The sequence below is a fragment of the Rhinatrema bivittatum genome, chromosome 2 (assembly GCF_901001135.1).
Source record: "Rhinatrema bivittatum chromosome 2, aRhiBiv1.1, whole genome shotgun sequence".
Taxonomy (NCBI): domain Eukaryota; kingdom Metazoa; phylum Chordata; class Amphibia; order Gymnophiona; family Rhinatrematidae; genus Rhinatrema; species Rhinatrema bivittatum.
In genome coordinates, this window is record NC_042616.1 from 636,435,278 (window position 1) to 636,459,204 (window position 23,927).

Sequence of the window (23,927 nt, forward strand, 5' to 3'; positions counted from 1 at the left end):
ACAAAAATAATAAACAAACAAGTTCTAGTCACGTGAGTGCTGATCATTACATTACTTTTTTTGTCAAGCTTCCAACTGTTTCCATTTCACATCCCCCCAACCATTACCTCAGTGTTAGCCTTGGTAACATCAATAGATAAGAGCACAGCCAGCCAATAGGAATACATACATACATATTCATTCCTAAGTGACCTTTACTGACCTGGGAAGTGTGAACACTTTGTTTCATTTTCTGTTGGTGTTCGTTAGTTTCCAGTTCCATTTCCCATCCCCCCAACCATCACCTCAGTGGTAACCTTGGTAACATCAATAGATAAGAGGGCAGCCAGCCAATAGGAACACATATTCATTCCTAACTGACCTTCAGTGACCTGGAAAGTGTTTATTTGTATCATTTTCAGTTAGTGCGCACTAACTCGATTTAGTGCGCACTAACACGATTTAACGATTTTTAACGATAAATCGTTAGAATTTCTATTGTATCGTGTTCTATAACGATTTAAGACGATATTAACATTATCGGACGATAATTTTAATCGTTGAAAAACGATTCACATCCCTATTACGGTCTCTGTTAGTACAAAGTGATTTGGGACATATGTCCAATATGATAGGTATTTATATCCCTAGTAGCTCAAGGTGAGGTTTAGTTAGTAGTGTAGGGGGTTAGGGGCCACTTTGACATTCAAAGTGAGACGTACGAACAGAACAGTGCTCTCTTATGAAGATTTGATGACCTTCGGAGTGAGGAAACTCACTCAAAGATGAGATTTTTGCAATGTTCTCTCAACCTAGCTTGATGGACTCTATCTGTCATGAACACAGATGTGTGAGGTACGACTCAATGTTATTTCTCTCAAATGGTGGCCATTTTGGATTTCGGTTTGAAGAGTCATTTGGCATTTTGAATGTCCAGAGTAATGGGGTAAGCTTGTTTTTGAAAAATGATGTTCTGAATTTGTGAAAGTTCTTTAGAAAAGGAACCATTGGATGATTTTAATTGTGATATTTAAGTGCACCATTTAGTTCTTTTGTGAGGTGACTCTTAGAAATGTTTTGGCGGTGATTGTTGAAGGTCTGTAGGGTTATCACGTTAATATTATCAGGTGGGAAGTGAAGGTGATATTTCCTGTTAGCCATTATATTTTCTCTTTATTTTTTTTAGATTTTTCATATCTGAATGTGAAGTACTTACATGGATTAACTCATATGATTCATGGTTTATGAAATATTTTGAGTCGTGTTTTAATGAAGCAATTATTTGGAGGATTCGATATTACATTGGGAAAGAGTTGGCTTAACTGATTTACTAGACACATTTACCACATATTCCAGTGAAGAATCTTTTTGAAGAATTTACACTGTGAATTGTTCTTCAGAGTTCCCTCTACTTACAATGGAGATCAGTTGTGAATGTTTCCTTTAAACAAGTGTTGAATGACTATATAAATATTAACCCTGAAGAAGCCCTTTTGAGGGTGAAACTAGGGACCTTGTAGGGTTAATATATAAGCAGGATATTATAATGCATTATAAAAGATTTGTGTTGAGTATAGTGATTGTATTGTTTTAATGAGTGTATGGATGTATGTGTATGTATATGTTGGAGGATTTGATGAGTGGATGGGTTTTATAATGAGATGGTGTAATATACAGTACATAGGATTTTATTATTTGGGGTGCACCTCAGGTGTTTTGTACTGATTTTGTAGTCTGAATACTAAAAAATAATAAATGTAATAAGAGTGGATTGTAACAATTGTTTGAATCATTGTGTGGGAATAATTTGGACCATATATTAGACCTCTGTTTATGTTTATTATTGTACTGGGTTCAGAGGGAAATATACTTTTTGATTTTACCTAAAAATGATTTTATTCATGAAAATTGGGTTTCAAAATTTCACTCATTATTAATAAAGTATAGAGAGTGAACATGAACCTGGGTAAAGAAGAATCAATAAAATTGTCCCCCAGGGTGACCCATACTTTATACTTTTAAAGAAGACTTTTCAGCAGCCAGCATAAACTAACAATAACATTTTTGTTAAATGCCACCTGATAACCGAAGCAAGATAAAAAAAACAAACAAAAAACCTTCCTGAGTGGCAGTAGAGTCATTAAAACACTAACAACATTTTTTCATTTTGCTGAAAAGCAAATGTCATAAAAAGAGATATTCACAATCTATTCAGCTCAAACAAAGATGTGCATCATGACCTTAAAAGCAGTCTTCCAAACATGAAACAGGAGGAGCCATTATACTAGGGTTGCAAACTGGCCAGTATTTGATTGGTCTGGCCCGTTTGTTTGTTTATTTATTTGCTGATATAATTTATTACATACCTTTTAAAGGAACTTTATCTAAGGTAGCATACATCATATACAAAATAATAATAATCAAACATAAAACTTTCATTAATTACAAAAATTTAATACAAAATCAAATCATTAAACAAAATAACATATCGTGCCTCCAATAAAACAAATGGCAATGCTCTACATACGCCATGCTCTACATACCTTCCACAAAACTACATCACATAGGAAATGTATCATATGGGAAGACCAATCCCTAGTGAGCATACATAGAACATGCTGAGTTTAAATTGGTTTTCTTTAAGGGATGCCAGTAGCTGGAGGGACCAAAAAAATGCCTAATGTAAGTGATGGTTTTCTGCCAACCACTGGACTCCAGACCAGCAGAGACTCCTTCCCCTTCCTTGCAGTCCTTATTTTTTTTGTCAGGAAGGGCTGGTCCAAAGATTTATTGTCACAGGAGCAGTAGTAGCTCATTTTGAAGGAGCACGGGCTGGAAACTGAAAGAACATAGGCTGGAGTGAGTATGCTCTTTATTTTCAGGCTTTGCCTTTCATACAGAAATCAGGATGAACTGGAGCCACCTCTCGGCCTGAGAGTGGAATAGAAGCAGCTCCTTCCTCTTCTTGTTGATTAACAGGGCTTGGGGAGCCCTTCCAGTCCTGCTCCTTCAGCCACCAAATCCTTCCTTTTCTCTTCAGGTGAATAAGTACATCTGATGCCACATATGTTTCTTAGAATGACAGACACTGGGTATTATGTTGTAGTAGGAATGCTCTTCCCATACTGATTTGCTAGAAATAATTCTGTAGATGAAGAGAATTCAATTGAGATAGATTATATTCACCTAAAGCAACTAAAAACTTTCATAGCTAAATAATAAACTAAACTAAATTGATGCTAATAAAAACAGACTGTAAGATAACAGCAGTACAAATAAAATGCAGTTTGAAATTGTACATTAAGCTACTCAAAGCATGCTTTCAACATAATTGACAAACATGAATTTAATATACCCCATACCACAGGCAACTTGAGCTTGGAATTTCTTAATATGAGGTCAGCAATAATTGCATCAGCCACTGCAACAAAGAGAGTCTATTTATTTATTTATTTATTTATTTCTTTCTTTTATATACCGACGTTCGATCGAGATATCACATCGGTTTCCAGATAACTAAAAGAATAGGGTAGTAACAGCCCTATTTTACATTATAACATTGTAATAAATATAATAAATTATAATATTGTAATAAAATATAACGAATTGTAACAGAAATAACAGGATTACATGGAACATTTGATATAGTATATAACATATGTACATAAATGACTTGTTGATGAGGATATTTTAAGGTTAAGGTTGGCAAGGAGGGTTGAAAGGGGGGAGGGGGGGGATAGGTGGGAGGAAGGTGGTGCAAGGGAGGGAAGATGGTGGTGCGAGATGCTTGTGTAGGGGGCGTGGTGTGTTGCAGTTGCATTTGGGCAGGTTACGTGTCAGGTGGGAAAGCTTTTAGGAACAGCCATGTTTTGAGGTGTTTTTTGAAGACTTGCAATGAAGGTTCATTTCTGAGACAGGTGGGGAGGGAGTTCCATAAGGTGGGGCCCGCTATTGTTATGGGTCTATGAGTTATGGGTCTATGAGTCTATGTACAACTTGTCACATCTTGACCCTTCTAAACTGAGAATAGCGGTTATATGTATGCAACCCTTTTTCAGCAAATATGTCTGATTCCAAAGGGCCATAAAATAATTTATTAAACTGGGATAGCTCCTCTGCTAGTTTCCCAACTCTTGTATCTCCAAGGGGTGGATTTTTTCCTGTGTGGGGAAGGCTAACCTTCTTGCCCCAGGGACTGGAAACATTCTGTGTACATGTGCTACCATACAGGCCGATACAGTAAAGTGCGCTCCAGTGGAGCGCACTGTTAGCCTGCGTTTGGCCGCGCGTTTTCGATGTGCTATTTTTACCCCTTATACAGTAAGGGGTAATAGCGCGTCGAAAACGTGCGGCCAACCCCCCCGAAACTAATAGCAAATGCATGTTGATGGGCCTATTAGTCATTCCCGTGAGATCCAGAAAGTAAAATGTGCAGCCAAGCCGCACATTTTACTTTCAGAAATTAACGCCTGCCCAAAGGCAGGCGTTAATTTCGAATGGCACTGGGAAAGTGTACAGAAAAGCAGAAAAAACTGCTTTTCTGTACACCCTCCGACTTAATATCATAGCGATAGTAAGTCGGAGGCCCCAAAAGTAAAAAAAATTAAAAAAAAAATTTAAATCTGCCCGTGGCTGTCAGCAGGTTTGAGAACCGACGCCACTAAAATTGAGCGTTGGCTGTCAAACCTGCTGACAGCCGCCGCTTCTGTCAAAAAGGAGGCGTTAGGGACGCGCTAGTGTCCCTAGCACCTCTTTTTACCATGGCCCCTAATTAGCATACCTGAGCTTCCTGAATCGTGTGGCCAGGAGAGTGGCCTGGGCGCGCGTCGGGAGAGCGGGCGCTTGCCGGCTCTCCCGCGGGTTTTCTGTATAGGCCCGTTAGTTCTTTGGGACATGTACCTTGACAAAACAGGCTGGACTCGCTGAATGGGTGTTCAAATTAAAGTTTACTGTGCTTGATTTGAAAAGAATCAATAGGAACAAATAATAAAGTGTCCAAATACATTAAGATTCTTTATCCTTAAGGGAACATAGGCTTAAGATGTATCTCCCTCTGTGAAAATGTCATTTGTACTGAAACTTGGAACTTGTATTTCATCCATGGTATGGAATGAATTTGTGTCCCAAGGGACTGGGCTATCCTATCCAGGCCGGATGTCTCATTTTTCACAGTACCTGATGCCCAGAGGGCATTCACAAGCTCCAACCTGTGATCCAGAGTGGAAATTCCAATAGGGGGGAGGGTGTCTCCAAAGGTCCTTCTCCCTTAGTATCCTCTTGATAGGTAGACTTCAGGCCCTTCTGCAGGAAAGGCCTAATCCTGAACCGTTCTTACAGTCCAGCTATGGGTAAGGAAGGGAGCAGCAAAATACTTTCTTCCCAATCGGATGGAAAACTCAGTCATGCCATAAACAGCACTAGATCTTATCTACAGGTCTCTTTAATGTTCTTTTGATGGGGCGAAGGGGTGTACAGATCCCTCCAGCACCCCGGAGAGGGGATTTCAGCCTCCCAGCAGATACAAGGCAAAAACAGCAAAAATCTAAATACTCTGAGCAAAAAGACAAAAATAAACAATTCTCTGTTTCTCTCTTCCCTTAGTCTATAACTAAGACCTGGCAAGGCAGTGTCTCTCTCTCCTCCTTACTAGGCAGGGGGGGCCTAAACTTGGAAAGCACACTGAAAGCACTCCTTTCCCAGAGTAAAGCAAAACTACACTGCTTCACTCTCCTCACTCCTCAACTCCCTCATGGACTCTGGGCTACACATTCTGGCAAGCGTCTGGAGGAGCTACTATTAGGAATGATAATCCTCTAAATGACAAACAATCGGGCCGATACAGTAAAGCGCGGCCGCGGTTACCCTGTTTTTAACCCGCTTTGGACGCACATTTTGGACGTGTAAGGCTAACCTGCGATTCAGTATCCGGTTTTACGCGGCCTTACCACTTGCCAAAATGGACGCGTATCTATCTCCGCCCGCCGCATGTATATGATATGTTAATGATCGATTTAGCTATTCCCTCCGATACAGTAACGTGCGCCCAGATTATCGCCTTTTTAACCAGCTTATTTGCCGCATCTTAACCTGCATATTTACCCGCCTACCCTGATCCTGACGTTAGTGTGGTGTTCAGTCAACTTCGTACCGGACAGCGCCATGGACAACATGTATATTATTGCTCTGGCGCTATTTTTCATTCGGTTGAGAAGCAGAATGAGAAATGCTAGAATTAAAAACACTCGAAATGCTCGGCAGATTGGAGAGGCGAACAGGGAAGCTCAGCAGCAAGGAGAACCCATCTGACCGGAGAACCCAGCAGCAAGACCGGAGGAGGTATAAGATATGTTTTGGTTGAACTGTACCATCCATCCATCTCTGGGTGTCTCTGAGGCTCCAGACGTCCAAGGTCGTGGCGTCCATTCATGGACCTTCCCGCCTGAATCCGGGCATCCATGATTGGAGGTCGCGCTGCCTTGAGCACCCAGCCGGACGTCCAAGTTCGTGGCTTGAATGTCCGGCCGGGCGCTCAAGGCAGCGGGGCCTACAGGCGGGAAGGTCCATGAACGGAAGTCACAACCTCGGCGTCCGTTCATGGACCTTCACGCCTGTATCTGGGCGTTCATGATCAGACGTCCAGCCGGGCATCCATGATCGGACATCCGGCTAGACGTCCAACCGGACGTCCGAGGTCATGGCTTGGACGTCCGGCCGGGCACTCAAGGCAGCAGGGTCTGTAGAAAAGAACCATCCACTTACCTGGTGGAATGACATTTCAAATGACATTTGAAATGACAGGTACCAGTGCACCCTGGATACTGTAGGTGCTGCATACCGCTCTATACAGTAAAATGGATTGCGAACGCCTACCGCTTCATTGACGCGCTTTGGACGCAGCTTGGATTTGCATCTAATTTGAATACTGAATCGAGCGGCTTGTGAACCAAGATGTGCGCGCGGCAAATGAGGGTGCTCCCAGCACTGCCGCACTTTCTTTCACGTCCTTACTGTATCGGCCCGAATAGCTGGAAGCTGGGGCCATCTAGTGGAGTCCAAGGTGTCTCTGCATGTAATTGTGTAAAGGGAGATCCTGAAAGCAATAATATTGTAATATAAAAAAGCTCAACTTTTGGTTTCAACTATCATTGTTATCATGCATGTTTATTCTATAAATTTATTTATTTATTTATTTATTTATTTATTTATTGTGGCTTTTCTATACTGACATTTGTTTGCACATCACATCGGTTTACATTGAAACATGTGAAGAAGTTACATCTCAAACAAGTGGGTAGGAGATTATATAAATTATATAAATGATACTTAATGGTGGAATGTATTGATATATTAGGTGTGCAAGTATTGTAGTGTTAAAATTGTGTATAATAGTGCTTTATTTTTACTTTAGTTATAGAATACACAGTCCATGTGTACACTGGAGATATAAAGAATGCTGATGCTGTTGGAAATGCTTACCTTTTTATTCAAGGAGAAAGAGGGAATTCTGGGAAAAGATGGCTGAATAATGCAGACATGGGTCCAGTCACTTTTACTAGAGGACAGGTAATGGAACTTATATTATGGCTTCCCAACCTTATTAATCTGAAACGTTTTATTGTTTAAAATGAACAATACAACAAAGCAACGGACCGGAGGTGTTGTGACATTGAAACACCCCCAGACAAGTTACAAAAGAGAATAAGAGATGCATGAGTTTCCCCTACTTCCCCGCCTCACCAACCTTCCCTTCCCCCCCTCCCCAAATCAAAGATCCTCCCCCACCCCCCTAATAAACCACAACAGGAACCAACAAGTCCATACGGTGTGTCTGAGCTTCAAGGGGACGCTACCAAAGATCCCAGGTCCCGACCCAGAGAACCTGAAAGTCAATCATTTAGGATCATACTCCTGGAGCGGTCTTCCTCCTTTCTGTAAAAACTGATTACGTCATTTGTTCTCTTATATTTAGTCAGACTGATATCTAAACAAAAAGAGGGATGTAAAACCACCTTGTTCAAGGTCAGGTATTTGTTTTGCCCAAACACTGTTCTTTATTGAGGATTCTTTGCACCTTATAACTTGTGCAGTAAAAGTTAAAATTGTATAAGGAATATCAGTGTTTTGTATCTAAAAAAGCATGTAAGTAAAAGTACTATGAAGCTTTACAGACATTAAGAGTTAACATTATCATGTCCTGAGACTTTAACAGAACAACAATTCCTAATATCCCTTTTCAGAAATCACAGGGAAAGACTAGTTTGTAGGCAACAAATTACATTCTCTCCCAGAACATTTAAAAAATGGTTCCACACTCTTACCACATTTTGGTATGCATCTCTAAAATGATTAATTCCACAGAGAAAATTTTCCACACCAATTGAAGCCAACTATTAATGGGCAACTTTCTCAGCAGCTTCCAATAGAGAGAAAAGTTGTTTGCCTGCCACCAATAATATATTATTAAAGGGATCCTCATGCACACCTTTTCATAGAGGAAAAGATTTTAAGGTTGGCAAACTGAGTAGAATGAACAATAGATCCATTGGTAACCAGGTACTCATGATCTCATAAATCTGAGATTATCTTGAACCAATACATTTTGATTTTTAGACATGTCCACTACCACACATGAGTTCATATTCTCACAATCTCTCCAGCATTTAACTGAGATCCTATACCTATTCTGTGAAGCTAAAGTATATTATTTATAGTTCATATTATTTCATTCTCTGTTCAGGTTATCACCCATTGTTTATTGTAAACTGGCTTGATGTGATATTATCACGAATGCCGGTATAGAAAAAATTAAAATAAATAAATAAATAATACCAGTGGTATAGTATTTTATAACCATTTTATTTCAAAAGTTACACAAATGTAATTACCGGAGATTAGTTGTAGGATTATATTTTTTCATTCCTATTTCCTCTAATATAGAGATGTGCATTCAGGAGAAATGAAATAGGAAATGACAGTAACATTTCCTATTTTATTTCAGGTTATTTTCAAAACAAAATGATTTATGATCTGCCAAAATTTTGTAAATCTCATTTCATTTTGAAAATTGAAAAAAAAAAAAATGCACCCATCAGGCTGGGGCCTTCCTTGCCTAAGGAATAGGCTAAGACCTAAAGCAGGGACCGTGGCTTAGGCCTGAGCATGAGGCGGGGCATTGGACATACACCAAAATGGTACTTTCCATCAGGGAGGATGTGCCAGAGTTAATTTAATCTGATGCATCCCCAGCAGATGCCATCATTTGAAGAAAATGATGACCTACAAGGCCTGCGCTCTGGCCTTCACGCCTGGGCCTAATCCTGAACCAAGCCTCCATTCCCTGTACGTACCCGGATCAGTCCAGCCTGTGGGTTGAGCCTCCTTTCCAGCAGGTGGAGACAGACTAAAACTGAAAGGATATCCTATATGAGGACAGAGCCTATCCTGTAACCCTTCAGTATTTGTCTGTCTCCAGCAGGTGCAGCAGGTCTCCCTTCGGTCTCCTGATCTAGGCTAATCAGCCTTCTTTTCTTCCTTACTTCTTGGATCAAGCAAGTACTTATTCCTTAGGGATCTCGTGTGGTTTTCTTCCTGTAAAAAAAAAAAAAAAAAAATTAGGCAGGAAGTTTTTAGCTTTTGGTTTTTTTTTTTCAGGAGACGGCTCCGTCTCCTAGCTCTTGTGGGACTCAGGGGGGGCTTTGCCCCTTGTGCAGTGCATAGCCTGTGTCCGTTACCGCTTCCTGGTGTGGGGACCGAGTCTGGTGGTCCAGTTCTCGTCTCCCCCTCCTCTGGCTGCCCAGGGGGCTTAGAACCCCCACTGCTGTGCTCAGTCTGTAAAAAAAAAAAAAAGAAATAATAAGTAGAATATAGTTTTAAGTTTTAAAAGTACTCAAATGCTTTTTAAACTTACCTTACTGCAGTTGACCCTTTTTAGTCTTCGGAGGGCTTGAACCGGCAGCCAGAGAGGCAGGAGTCAGCAGGATTCCCCCCTGCTTCATTCCGGGCCTGCAGGCTGCCAATCAAACTTTTTTTTCAGCTGTTTTTTTCTTCAGAGCGGCTCTCTCTAAGCCGGCAGGCAGCCTGCCTCTTCTGTGTCAGCCCTCTTCGTGTTTTTTTCGCGGGGGGCCTCTGCTCTGCCTGCCTGCCGGGTGGGGAAGGTCCCTCCTCGTCAGGGCAGGCAAATATAGCCCGGGGATCGAGTCCCCAGAGCTTGGCCAGGCCGTTCCCGGTCGGGAAAGCCCGGGAACGGTGGCCATTTTGAATTTTTCATCGGCTCCGTTTTCAGAGCTCCCTGGGGCTGGGGGGCCGATTTTTTTGTAGTCACCCCCTGATTTGAGCCCTGCGGCCCCCAGGATGGGTTCCCTGATCCCCCTTGCCCCCTCCCCCACCCGGGAAATCTAGGGCTTGTTTTTCAACAGGATTTATCCTCCTCCTGCATAAATCCTATTCAGCTAGCCTGCAGGAGGAGGAGGAAGGACCCCCCTTGCCCCCCCGGCGAACATTCCTAATTTTCCCTCACAAGCTGTGCTACCCAGCTGGCATGGCAGCAGTGCTGCATATGTCAAGTAGCACTATAGAAGTGCTAAGTAGTCATGAGCTGCTTTGCATGGAATGCGGCTCATTATCATGGGCGTGTTGCACCTGATTTTGTTTGCCAGGAAATAATTGTTGAAAGTTTGTGATATTTGCAAATCTCATGCATTATTTCCAAAAAGCTTGGTATAAAGCATTTTTAATGTGCAGTAAATTAGAAAATTGGTGTGTTTACTGTAGCACACAGTATCACAGCTTAAGCCCATTAATTGGCTAGATCCCTTTGAAGATTTATCCATTTATAGCTAAATGTACAAAAATGGCTGCCATTCCAAACCTTCAGTAATATTTTATTGATTAAATATTAGCTGAAACAAATACGTGCATCTTTGGAAACAATTGATATTTTCATAGCAATACTATGAAAAAGCCTGCAAAGGAGAAGCTGTGAGCCTTGGAGACATTATAGTCTCCTTATTGCTCAATGGCTAGAAGTGTACAATTTGTAAAAGATATTGAGGACAATTTTCAAAGACATTTACACGGGTAAATAGAAATTTACCTGGGCAAAGAGGCATGGCTGAGAATTGCCATCCTCTGCCCTATTAAAAGTACATGAGGGCCTCCAGAGCTCGTGCATTTTTAGCCAGCTTAAAAAAAAGTGGTATTCCTGTGTACAAAAGACAGAAAACACTTGTTTCCCTAAGCTTTCCCCTACATTTTCGAACACTAGAAAGCTTGTTTTGAAAAGCAAATATGAAAGGCATGGAGGGAGCATGCTAATGCCTGAGTAGGAATATTACATTGTGACTCATTTTACCAGATGGCCATTTTAAAGAATCAGCCTCAGTCACAAAAAAAGTGACAAATTTAACACGAAAGCTCTTGCCTGCCCACTGTTTCTTCATAGTTGATGCTGTAGGTACAGTGTTCTTGCCAATAACTGCACAATCTGTTGTGCTACAAGAACCATCAGAATATCGGCCAGCATCTCTTCTTGAGCAGGTTATGTTTACTGTATTGCCACAAAGTTGAAAGTTAGTATCAAAAACTCATAAAACAAGAAGCTGAGCTGAAACCCCCAGAAGCCACACTCCATATGTAGCACAACACCAGAGGAAGAGAAAGAGAAATGCAATTCCTCCAGTGTAAAATACAAAGATATCGGAGATGCACATTTGCTAATGCTGACAGGGAAAATCAAAGACTTCCCACAAAAGAATGAGCAGGAAAAAGTATATAATTCTGGGGAAACAGGAGAAACAGAAGCTATAGCAACAAAGTATGCAGCAGTAGGGATGTGAATCGTTTTTTGATGATTTAAAATATCGTCCGATATATTTTAAATCGTCAAAAATCGTTAGGGCCACGATACAATACCAATTCCCCCGATTTATCGTCAAAAAATCGTAAATCGGGGGAAGGGGGAGGGCAGGAAAACCGGCACACTAAAACCCCCTAAAACCCACCCCCGACCCTTTAAATTAAATCCCCCACCCTCCCGAACCCCCCCCCCCCCAAATGCCTTAAATTACCCTGGGGTCCAGCGGCGGTCCATAGCTAAATCGGGGGAAGGGGGAGGGCAGGAAAACCGGCACACTAAATCCCCCTAAAACCCACCCCCGACCTTTTAAATTAAATCCCCCCAAATGCCTTAAAGTACCCTGGGGTCCAGCGGCGGTCCGAAACAGGCTCCTGCTGTTGAAGCGTGTTGTCTTCAGCCGGCGCCATTTTGCAAAATGGCCACTGCAAAATGGCAGCGGCCATAGACCAACACGATTCGACCGCAGGAGGTCGCTTCCGGACCCCCGCTGGACTTTTGGCAAGTCTTGTGGGGGTCAGGAGGCCCCCCCAAGCTGGCCAAAAGTCTCTGGGGGTCCAGCGGGCGTCCGGGAGCGATCTCCTGCCGCGAATCGTTTTCCGTACGGATAATGGCGCCGGCAGGAGATCGACTGCAGGAGGTCGTTCAGCGGAGGTCCGGAACCCTCGCTGAACGACCTCCTGCAGTCGATCTCCTGCCGGCGCCATTTTCCATACGGAAAATGGCGCCGGCCATACACGTATGGCCGGCGCCATTATCCGTACAGAAAACGATTCGCGGCAGGAGATCGCTCCCGGACGCCCGCTGGACCCCAGAGACTTTTGGCCAGCTTGGGGGGGCCTCCTGACCCCCACAAGACTTGCCAAAAGTCCAGCGGGGGTCCGGAAGCGACCTCCTGCGGTCGAATCGTGTTGGTCTATGGCCGCCGCCATTTTGGGGCGGCCATTTTGCAAAATGGCGCCGGCTGAAGACAACACGCTTCAACAGCAGGAGCCCGTTTCGGACCGCCGCTGGACCCCAGGGTACTTTAAGGCATTTGGGGGGGGGTTCGGGAGGGGGGGATTTAATTTAAAGGGTCGGGGGTGGGTTTTAGGGGGATTTAGTGTGCCGGTTTTCCTGCCCTCCCGCTTCCCCCGCCGCTGGATCCCAGGGTAATTTAAGGTATTTGGGGGTGGGGGATTTAATTTAAAGGGTCGGGGGTGGGTTTTAGGGGGTTTTAGTGTGCCGGTTCACGATTTTAACGATTTTCACGATATTCTAAACACCCAAACGGCAACGATACGATTCCCTCCCCCTCCCAGCCGAAATCGATCGTTAAGACGATCGAGGACACGATTCACATCTCTATGCAGCAGTAATTTTCTACAAAAATTAATAATAATAAAATAAAGGTACCAGGTTGGGGCCACCTGCACTTTTTCCCAATGGGACAAATTGTGAAAGGTTCCAGGCTGGAGACACGGCATTAAGTGGCAGAAAGTTATCACTGAAAATATGTGGTGTCCTGCTATCAGACCAGAAATGCAGTCTGATTAGGGACAATATGGAGCAGCTCCTATACTCGAGAAATGTCCTTTTTCTTGTCTTTTCTGTACATTGAGGGGTCATTTAGATGATTTTTCAAACATTGTTTTTAGAGCAACACCCAGAAGGGGTCAGGAGCACTGTAAAACTGTACCAGCTCCCAACTTGTGTTTGGGGTGGTCGGAAAGGTGAGGTAGGGGGTAGCAGAAGGATCTCTGGGAATGGCCTCAGATTACTATGGCCTATGTCTTTCTTTTAAATTTTGTAGTTAGGGGTGTTGAGGGGTGTTCAAGTGCTATTCTTGTGCATATATTAAGTATTGTGAGATTGGGGGACTGGAACTGCAGGGCCCAAAGCTTTTTTCAAAGTTAAGTAGCTATAGTCTGAATATTGCTGGAAAACTTATACAGCTAAACTTATCTAGATATATTCGGAATAAGTCCTGATAGGTTTAAAATTATCCATACAATGTCATCCAGATAACTTTAGGAAGTATATTTAGCAGGAGACCTATCCCTCTGAATATCTGTGACAAGCTACCCAGCTAACTTTAGCTGGAGAACTTGTCCACGCCCCAGTTTTCTGAATATTACTTCTACTTTTATCTTACTCTTATTATTACTTTGTATTTCTTCCTTTTATTTTTAGCATTTTATGTATTACTTAAAAGTATGCATTATTTTGTCAACACACGTAAAACTGTCATGCCAATAAAGTTATCTGAATCTGAGATATGCACAAATTTTAAGAGTCTTATACTGAATTGCTACAGGCCAGACCCAATAATATGGGCTTGAGAGGGGAAAGATTGTATTTTAATTTGTCCATTTGGTTGTTACCTGCCTAGATTGGGAGATAAAGCGGGATAAAAGTATGAATACATTAACAAAAATAAATCAAGCAATTGACATGGTATAGAAAAGGGCAATTTGTTGTAGTCTTCACTGATAAGGATCTATCCCAGCTGTGAGCTGGATATTGCTCTGTGATAGTGCACCCCGTCTGCTGGCATGTTTTTTTTTAATTCTCACTGCACCGATTCACAAAGGAATATGGTAATGCTTCACAGAGAACACATCTCAGGATTCAGAATAAAATGTTCCTTTCTCTACATCTGTTACTTCACAAATTACTATGCAGCTCAATCCTGTGCTGAAACCTTTTGTCTCCTTTTCTGGATCCCCTTATTTGCTGTTTCCTTGTTTATTTGCCCCCCTTTTTTTTATTGGCTGATTGCCTTTTTCTCCATGGCTGGTTTATTTCTCTTGTACCTCACAAACAGCATTTTCTACCCTGTTGTGCAAAGCTGGTAAAATTCTAAACAGCTGGCTTTTCCAGCCTTCAGAGAAACTCCCTAGCAGTGTAAACTCTGGAGGTGCCCCGTTCATGGCTCCTGTGGAACCCTTCTGTCCAAGCCTCTTGGCTGTTGCATTGGCTCGGCTAGTTTTTGTGTGACAAAGCCCTATTTATAGTTACTCTCAGATGCTTAATTGGCCACATCTTTCCTTTTCAGTTTTGGATGCATGTCTTATTGCATTGGCCTGTAAACTTGTACCTGAGACAATAGAGGGTAAAGCGGTTACAAGGAGCTATAGGGGGATTTGAACTCTGTTCTCCTTGGTTTGTAGCCCTTTGCTTTAACCACTACACTTCATCTCTATTTTAGGTCTTGTCTTATTTATTTATTTATTTATTTATGAAACTTTTAATATACCGACATTCATAGGGCATATCATGCCGGTTTACAAAAAACTGAAGCAGGTGGAAAATACAATGAACAGGGGTGGGGGAGAAGGGGAGCAGGCAAGAAAAGTGTGAGAGGGGGGTAGGGGAAGAGCAGCAAGAAAGGATAGGGCAGGAGGAGAGAGAGATGAACAATCAAATTGAGCAATATAATAAAAGGAACATAACTGTAACTGGATTCTATAACTATAAGTTAAGGCGAGAGAACTACATCTCCCAGAACTCCCAGTTTCCCTTTTCCCGTGCCACTAGGGGCAGAATGCCATATTTTCACATGCTTGCACATTCCTTACCCAAGTCAGTGTTTTTTCCTTCATTTATCCCCTGTTATCCCGGTAGAGGTACATGCAAGATCCCTTACTTATACCAATGCCCAATCTCTACAACCCATTCTTTTACTCCCCATGTCTTATCACCAAAATCTGTAATAGTCTGAACAGCTACCAAACTAGTGAGACTGTTTCCCCAGCATCCAGCCTCCTGGGTTTCTATGAGTTTGTTGAATAGCACCCATCCACTAACAACCTGCCAGCACTCACCCTGCTGGCTTCTGGGGAACTGCAGTCTGCTGGTGCCAAGCTTATTATCCCATGGCCTGTGGTATCACAAGGTTGTACTTCATTTAGCTACCTCTTGTTTTCTCCTTTTCACCTCACTGGGCAATACCTAGACAACATCAACCTGCTGGCACCAACACAGTTGGTTTCTGGGGAACTGTGTCTGTACAACATAATGTCTCTGGCTGCACCTACAGCAGGCACTGAAGTGAGGTCACTTTATCGTCGGCCTCAGTCCGCTGGCACCATTTTTAAAGCTCCCAGCATCCAAAGCAGGAGCAAGTTGGGATTTCTCCTGTGCTTTAGAACACTAGAAGCCCTACGATGGGGTAAGTGAGAATTGGGGACGTCCCTGAATCTGGAATTTGATTCAAGGGGCAGGCGGGAATTAGAGGGGCCCAGGTTGGCCCCATGTGGGCTCGGCTTAGCCCAGTTGGTTAGATCCAGGCCCCTGGTCTTCCTTTGCTGGAGTGGGAGAGAGGGTGGGAGGGGAATCAGAAAGGTCTGAGGAGGCTTGACAATTTTTTGGGGGGATGCAGAGTTCTGTTGTGGCCAATTTTTATAAAAGAAAACAACATAATGGTGCTAGCTGCCCCTAAGGCAGGAACTGATGTGAAGTCACTTTAGCTTAGGCCTCAATGCACTTAGTGCCATTTTTAAAGCTACTGCCAACCAGGACAGGAACAAGTGGGAATTCTTCGGTCCTTTAGAATACCCCCCAGATCCCTATGATGGAATAAGTTGGCCGGCGATCTCTCTGGCTCTGGCATTTGATCAGAAGGTTGGATTAGAGAGACCCAGAGGGCTCAGGTTGGGCTCAGCTAAGTTCAGTCAGGTAGGCCTGGGTTCCTTCCTTTGCAAGTAAAGGGAGAGTAATTGGAGAGGGCTATGAAGGCCCGTATTAGTTCTTTTATTGTTTTAGTGGAGGGTAATTTTTTCTGCTTTGGTAAATGAACCAAACTAAAAATAAAAACATTAAATAAACTGAAAAAAATGGAATCCCCCCACCACATGCACATCCCTACTTTTGTGTAGCATAATCACTTTGATTGTTCTGCACTCCTTTGGAAACTCTCCCATCTTCAAGAATACATTGAACAGATCTTGGGGGGGGGGGGGGGGAAATCTTGCACTCTGGGGCTGATGCAATATCACACATGTAAAAACTTGCATCCAAACTAGGTGCCCTTTTTTTCAACGTGCGCACATCTACCTCTCCTGGGCACACAATGCTATATTTTAATGAGCTGCCGCATTAAAAAGGATGCACTCGGCTAAAATTGGACTTCCCTAGTGCTCAAAAGCACTCTGGAGACATGGCTGTGCGCAGGCCAGGAAAACGGCCGCTCAATACGAGTGTCCGTTTTATCCCGTTGCAAATGATTTACATGCACAGGAGACTGATGAATAAAATGAGAAGCTTAGGAGTGAGTGCTGAGGTGGTGGCCTGGATTGCAAACTGGTTGATGGACAGAAGACAATGTGTGATGGTAAATGGAACTTACTCTGAAGAGAGAGCGGTGTTGAGCGGAGTGCCACAAGGATTGGTGTTGGGACCGGTCCTGTTCAATATCTTTGTGAGCGACATTGTGGATGGGATAGAAGGAAAGGTTTGTCTTTTTGCAGATGATACTAAGACCTGCAACAGAGTGGACATGCCGGAAGGAGTGGAGAAAATGAGACAGGAAACTGGAAGAGTGGTCAAAGATATGGCAGCTGAGATTCTATGCCAAGAAGTGCAGATTCCGAAAGAACTGTATTCGATAGGGGGAGAAGGGCTGATGTGCACGGAGCAGGAGAGAGACCTTGGGGTGATAGTGTCTAATGATCTAAAGTCGGTGAAACAATGTGACAAGGCGATAGCTAAAGCCAGAAGAATGCTGGGCTGCTTAGAAAGAGGAATATCGAGAAAGAAAAGGGATTATCCCCTTGTACAGGTCCTTGGTGAGGCCTCACTTGGAGTACTGTGTTCAGTTCTGGAGACCATATCTCCGAAGGGACAGAGACAGGATGGAGGCGGTCCAGAGAAGGTCAACCAAAAAGGTGGATGGTCTTCATCGAATGATTTATGAGGAGAGATTGAAGAATCTAAATATGTACACCCTGGAGGAAAGGAGGAGCAGGGGTGATATGATACAGACTTTCAGATATTTGAAAGGTTTTAATGATCCAAAGATGACAAACCTTTTCCATTGCAAAAAAATCAGCAGAACCAGGGGTCATGATTTAAAACTCCAGGGAGGAAGACTCAGAACCAATGTCAGGAAGTATTTCTTCACGGAGAAGGTGGTGGATGCCTGGAAAGCCCTTCCAGAGGAAGTGGTGAAGACCAAAACTGTGAAGGATTTCAAAGGGGCATGGGATAAATACTGTGGATCCATAAATTCTAGAGGATGTGAATGAAGAGAAGAGGCATGGGGGTGGCTTGCGGGAATGATGACTACTACCTGGAGATTAATATCCTTATTCAATAAACATACACACGGTTAATGCGACTCCAACATTGCTCTATGCTTCAATGGCTAGAGGAAATGTGGAAAAAAGGATTTGCATCCACATAAAAGCAGGGGAGTAGCTTGCTTGTTACGGTGGTTACTACCCCAAACCAAATAAGCCAGATACTTCACTTTCAATGCATATCCAGCATAGCTCTCTGCTTCAACGGCAGGAGGAATGAAGAAAAGATAAACATACACACGGTTAATGTCCTTCTTCAATAAACATATACATGGTTAATGAGACTCCAATATTGCTCTATGCTTCAGCGGCAAGAGAAAATGTGGAAAAAAGGATTTGCATCCACAAAAAAGCAGGAGAGTAGCTTGCTTGTTACGGTGGTTACTACCCCAAACCAAATAAGCCAGATACTTCACTTTCAATGCATATCCAGCATAGCTCTCTGCTTCAACGGCAGGAGGAATGAAGAAAAGATAAACATACACATGGTTAATGTCCTTCTTCAATAAACATATACATGGTTAACGAGACTCCAATATTGCTCTATGCTTCAGCGGCAAGAGGAAATGCGGAAAAAAGGATTTGCATCAACAAAAAAGCTGGAGAGTAGCTTGCTTGTTATGATGGTTACTACCCCAAACCAAATAAGCCTGATACTTCAGTTTCAATGCATATCCAGCGTAGCTCTCTGCTTCAACGGCAGGGGGAATGAAGAAAAGATGATTTATATTCAGACAACTACCAACAAAGACTGAATTGCACAGGCTGGGTAAACAAGCATAGGAGTAGCTTGCTTTTACGGCAGTTACTACCCCAAACCAATTAGCTAGATACTTCACTTAGATGCAGCTCCAGCACTGCTATCTACATCGATGGCGGGGGTGGAAGGGAAATAGAACCAAAATGTTACTTAAAAGGGACAAGAGTAAAAGAAAAGTATGAAAAAAAATAAGTGTGAAAGCTTTCTGGACAGACTAGATGGACCATTTGGTCTTCTTCTGCCATCACTTCTGTGTTTCTATGTTTCTATATACACGAGATGAAATCAGCCTGTAGCATGTAGATTATGCATATATATTGTGTCGCCAGAAATTATTTTTTTTTCAAATTGAGCCCTGACATTTTTCTCACATTTTAATCAATGCAAGCAGTAGATCTTAGTATCACAAGGATACTAATTAAGAGGAACTACAGAAGAGAGCAGTATTTTCTTTTTTCATGTGCCCTTGACTTGCCATATAACTTAATGCCAGGCTAAAAAGGATGTGATGGGTGACTGGTGATTTTCTGCATCGCAGGATAATAGCTAATAGCGCTCATCTACATGGAATTTACATGTGATGAGCGCTATTTGCTATGTGTTTGTTTGGAGGCGTGTTTTGAACATTTTAATCCTCTTATTGCATCAGATGTTATTCTAGTGAGTCCAAAACACGCGACCAACCAAGTGCAAACCTATGTGCTAAGCTGGACATACTTTATTGCATTGGCCACTCTTGTTAGTAGTCTGAACTATACCCCATTTTGTCCCATGGCCTCTTATTTGTATAAATACTTCCTCCTTTGTAAAGATGTTTGTAATCATTTTACTTTATTAATGCCTTTTCCCAACTTAGGCCTGTCATCGTCTCCTTCTTTTGTAAATACTGAGCAAAAGAACTTTTTAAAAATTTCCACCTTCTGTTGCTCTTCCCTTTTCCCATTTCCTCTTTCTCTTTTTATCTTCCTATACACACTTTGATTTTTTGTCTTTCTTAAATTTCTAAAGTTTTAGAAACATAGAAACATGACAATAGAACAAGACCATATGGCCCATCCAGTCTGCTCAGCCGTCCAATTAATTTAGCCCTATAATTCTCATCACTTCCTTAGAGGTCCCCAGTATTTATCCCATGCTTTCTTGAATTCAGATACTGTTTTTTTATTCACCACTTTCACTGGGAGACTGTTCCATGCATCCACCACCCTCTCTGTAAAGAAATATTTCCTAAGAATACTCCTGAGACTTTCAACCTCATCTCATGACCAGTCGTTCTAGATCTGCTCTGCCATTGAAAAAGGCTCACCTCCTGTGCATGGAAAACTTTGAGATATTTGATTGTCTCTATCATATCTCCCCTATTTCACCTTTCCTCTAAGGTATACATGTTTAGATCTTTAAGTCTGTCCCCATATGCTTTAGAACAAAGACCACTGACCATTTTAATAGCCACTCTCTGGACCGATTCCATTCAGTTTATGTCCTTTTGAAGGTGCGGTCTCCAGAATTGTACACAGTATTCCAAGTGAGGTCTCACCAGGGATCTACACAGGGGCAATATCACCTCCCTTTATCTTTTCTTTTTTATCATGGGTTCAATTTTCTCCTCCATTTGAGTCTTTGCACTTATGTTGTATGTGATGTTTGTCTTTTGAGTATATTTTATGTAATGTTTTGTAAGTCACCTAGAGTTCTACTAAAGTTCAGTGTCTCAAAAACTGAAATAAATAAATAAATGTGTTCATCTGCCTTCCTTGGTTTTTCCTGATAACGCTGCCTATTTAAGGTGCCCACAGAAATAAAGGTCAACAAAGAGTTGTAGAGGGTACCTTTTTATTGGAGTTAATTTGGGGCCTGTGTATTAAGTAGGGTTAAAACTAGCATGATAATGCCTGATGACCCAAAGTAATGAGATGCATAATGCGGCAGTGATGCAATGACCGCATTAAAGACAGTGCAGCCTTGCTAATGTTTTTGAATTTAGCAGCTCTAAGTATCCTAAATGAAAGGGTCGGTAAGTGCAGAAAAATCTTCGTTCCCCACCTCCCAAGCTCAGATACAGGCCTTTGAGCATCCAGCAATTCTTCAGCCAAATGCAAACATGCTTCCAGCTCCCCCTTTTAACCCCACTCTTCTGCCCTTGGGTCACCTGAAATTGTGCCTCCAAACCCCTCTTTTAACCCTACTCATCTGCTCCCCAGTCAACTGAAATCAGTTGTTTTTGAAAAAGGCCCCTCAAATCTTCAGGAGCAGGAAGGAGCCATTTTCCCTTCTGCTCTCATGATCTTATCATATGTTGGAGCTTTACACTGTGGACCAAGCTGCATCGATCTGAGTGATGTGTTTTGGGCCTGTCAAAAGGAGGTTTTCAACCCTGCAGAAACTGCAAGCTGCAGCAGCCAAGGTGAAGGAATATAAAAATACCCCTGTGTGCTCCCCTTGTGAATGACATATGATCTGCAAGCACCAGTAAACAGCACTCAGTTAACAAGTTGTGAAAAGGGCTGTATTGTTTAGCCTGCTCAGAGAACAGCACTACATAGCCAGAAAAGGAGGAAGCCAAAGGAATGCTGGAAGACCATTTAAGGAAGAAAAGGCACAACTTGGGTGACTCTATCTGTGTGTGCAGCGCTGGAATGGCCAGGAGTTGGAGCCTGGAAGAAAGGAGTGAATTTGGAATCCCTACAATCAGTTCTTCTCCTGAATAGCTAATTATCAAGGAGAGCTAGAAGTCTGCTGCCATCTAAAATCCCAAGGGATGCAGGAGCCAAGCGATGAGAGACTGAGAGCTTTCCTTTCCAGAGGTATCCTTGCCAAGGAATACATGGATGGATCACCCTCCTAAGAGACTGAGTTAAGTAATCTAAACTTTGCACAGAGAGTATTTTAGAAAAGGAGGGAGGGATTTTATTGTCTTGCCTTTTGTCCCCAAATTCAGTATCTCATCTCAATTGCTTCAGCTTTTCAGCCAAAATCAATCATAATCTTGCTGGGAAAGAAAAACTGGTAGATCGTGGCCTTTCTGAAAGAGAATGAAACCAGTGTTCTATTTAGTACCAAGTAAACCATTTGGGGAAGCTCCCTAGGAGAGAGAGAGACCTTTCACACACTGCAGTGCTCATCTATTTGGTTTGTTATCTAGCCAGCTCCACCATCCAGAGGGATTTCTTCATTGTCTTGATTGTTTTCTTTCCACACAATTTTGTGTTTGGTACAGGGTGCACCCTTTGGTGACACTGGGGTGGATCTGTTCCCCTCCCCCCCCCCTTTTTTTTTTTTTAATCTCTGGGATAAAGACAATTTTTGAAAGTTTTAAACTTCACAGCCTTTCCCCCCACCTTTCTCTATTTGTATTCCCTATTTTTTTTTTTTTTTATATCCATAAGAGTATGTTGGTTGCCCTGGCTAACAGGCCATACCCAGTGATGTTTATGCATTGCTTGATATAAAATAAGGAAACTGCAATTTTATAATATACTTCACTATTGTATGTTTCCCATTTAGGGGTAAATTTTAAAACATACGTGGGGGCGTACATGTGCACGCGCTACCCGGTGCACACACATGTACGCCTGATTTTATAACATGTAGGGATGTGCATTCAACGAAATTGCCTAATTCGTCCTGGTTTGGGAGACCCAAATCCCGAAACAGAGTTTTCCCGAAATTTGGGAAAAAATTCGTTTTCGGGTTAGCGCGGGGAGGAGGGGGACATTTATTTAAAAAAAAAACAAAACCCAAACCCAACTCTTCAAATTTACTTAATTACAACCCTCCTTCCCACCATCCTGATTCCCCCCCCCCCCCCCCCAAGACTTACTGAAAGCCCTGGTAGTCCAGCAGGGGTCCTGGGAGTGATCTTCCACTCTCAGGCCGTCGGGCCTGCCAGGAATCAAAATGGCACCGGTGGCCCTTTGCCCTTACCATGTGACGGGGCTACCAGTGCCATTGGTCAGCCCCTGTCACATGGTAGGAGCAATGGACGGCCGGCACCATCTTAGAAAATGGCACGGGCCATCCATTGCTCTTCCATGTGATACAGGCTGACCAATGGCATTGGTAGCCCCTAACACACGGTAAGGGCAAAGCGCCAATGGCGCCATTCTGATTAGTGGCAGCCGACGGCCCAAGAGGGCGAGATCACTCCTGGGACCCCACTGGATCACCAGGGCTTTTAGTAAGTCTTGGGGGGGGGGGGGATTGGGATGGTGGGGGGTTGTAATTAAGTAAATTTGAAGGGTTGGGGCGGTTTGTTTTTTTTCAGTCCATTTCTGAAAGCAAAACGAAAAAAGTTTCCAGGTTCGGGGAGTAGACCGAAATTGTCCACCCCGAACCCGAAAATGAAAACAAACCAAAAAAGAAATTGTGCGCATGTTATAAAATCAGGGGTCGGCGTGCATAAGGGGATGCAAACTAGTTCATCTTGCACATGCCAATGCCCGCAGTCTTCCCTCGTTCCCTTCCCCCTATTCTAACCTTCCCACCAATTCCCCTAGCCTTCCCCCCCACTAGCCCTATTCTAACCCCTCCACCGACCTCTATCTTACCTTTTGTGCCTGCCTCTGGGCAGGCGCTAGCTGTGCGCGCTGGCAGCCTGCCGGCAAGTAATCCTCTGACACAGTGGCAAATGGCTACTGTGCCGGAGGCCCTTTGCCCTTACCATGTGACAGGGGTTATCAGTGCCATTGGTCAGCCCCTGTCACATGGTAGGAGCAATGGACGGCCGGCACCATCTTAGAAAATGGCGCGGGCCATCCATTGCTCTTCCATGTGACACAGGCTGACCAATGGCATTGGTAGCCCCTATCACACGGTAAGGGCAAAGTGCCACCGACGCCATTTTGATTAGTGGCAGCCGATGGCCCGAGAGGGAGAGATTGCTCCTGGGACCACACTAGACCACCAGGGCTTTTAGTAAGTCTTGGGGGGGGGGGGGGGGAATGGGAGGGTGGGGGGTTGTAATTAAGTAAATTTGAAGGGTTGGGGCGGGGGTTTTTTTCAGTCCGTTTCTGATAGCGAAACGAAAAAAGTTTCCAGATTCGGGGAGTAGACCGAA

The 23,927-nt window shown here is 43.1% G+C and overlaps 1 protein-coding gene across 1 annotated transcript in view; it reads left to right on the forward strand.

Annotated features, from left to right (window-relative positions):
- Nucleotides 1-23,927, forward strand: part of LOC115083385 (lipoxygenase homology domain-containing protein 1-like) — a 456,290-nt gene that overhangs the window by 128,638 nt on the left and 303,725 nt on the right. The window contains exon 7 of the mRNA XM_029587186.1: nt 7,388-7,542. Within this exon, the coding sequence (XP_029443046.1) occupies nt 7,388-7,542 (155 nt within the window). The remainder of the gene's footprint in view (nt 1-7,387; nt 7,543-23,927) is intronic.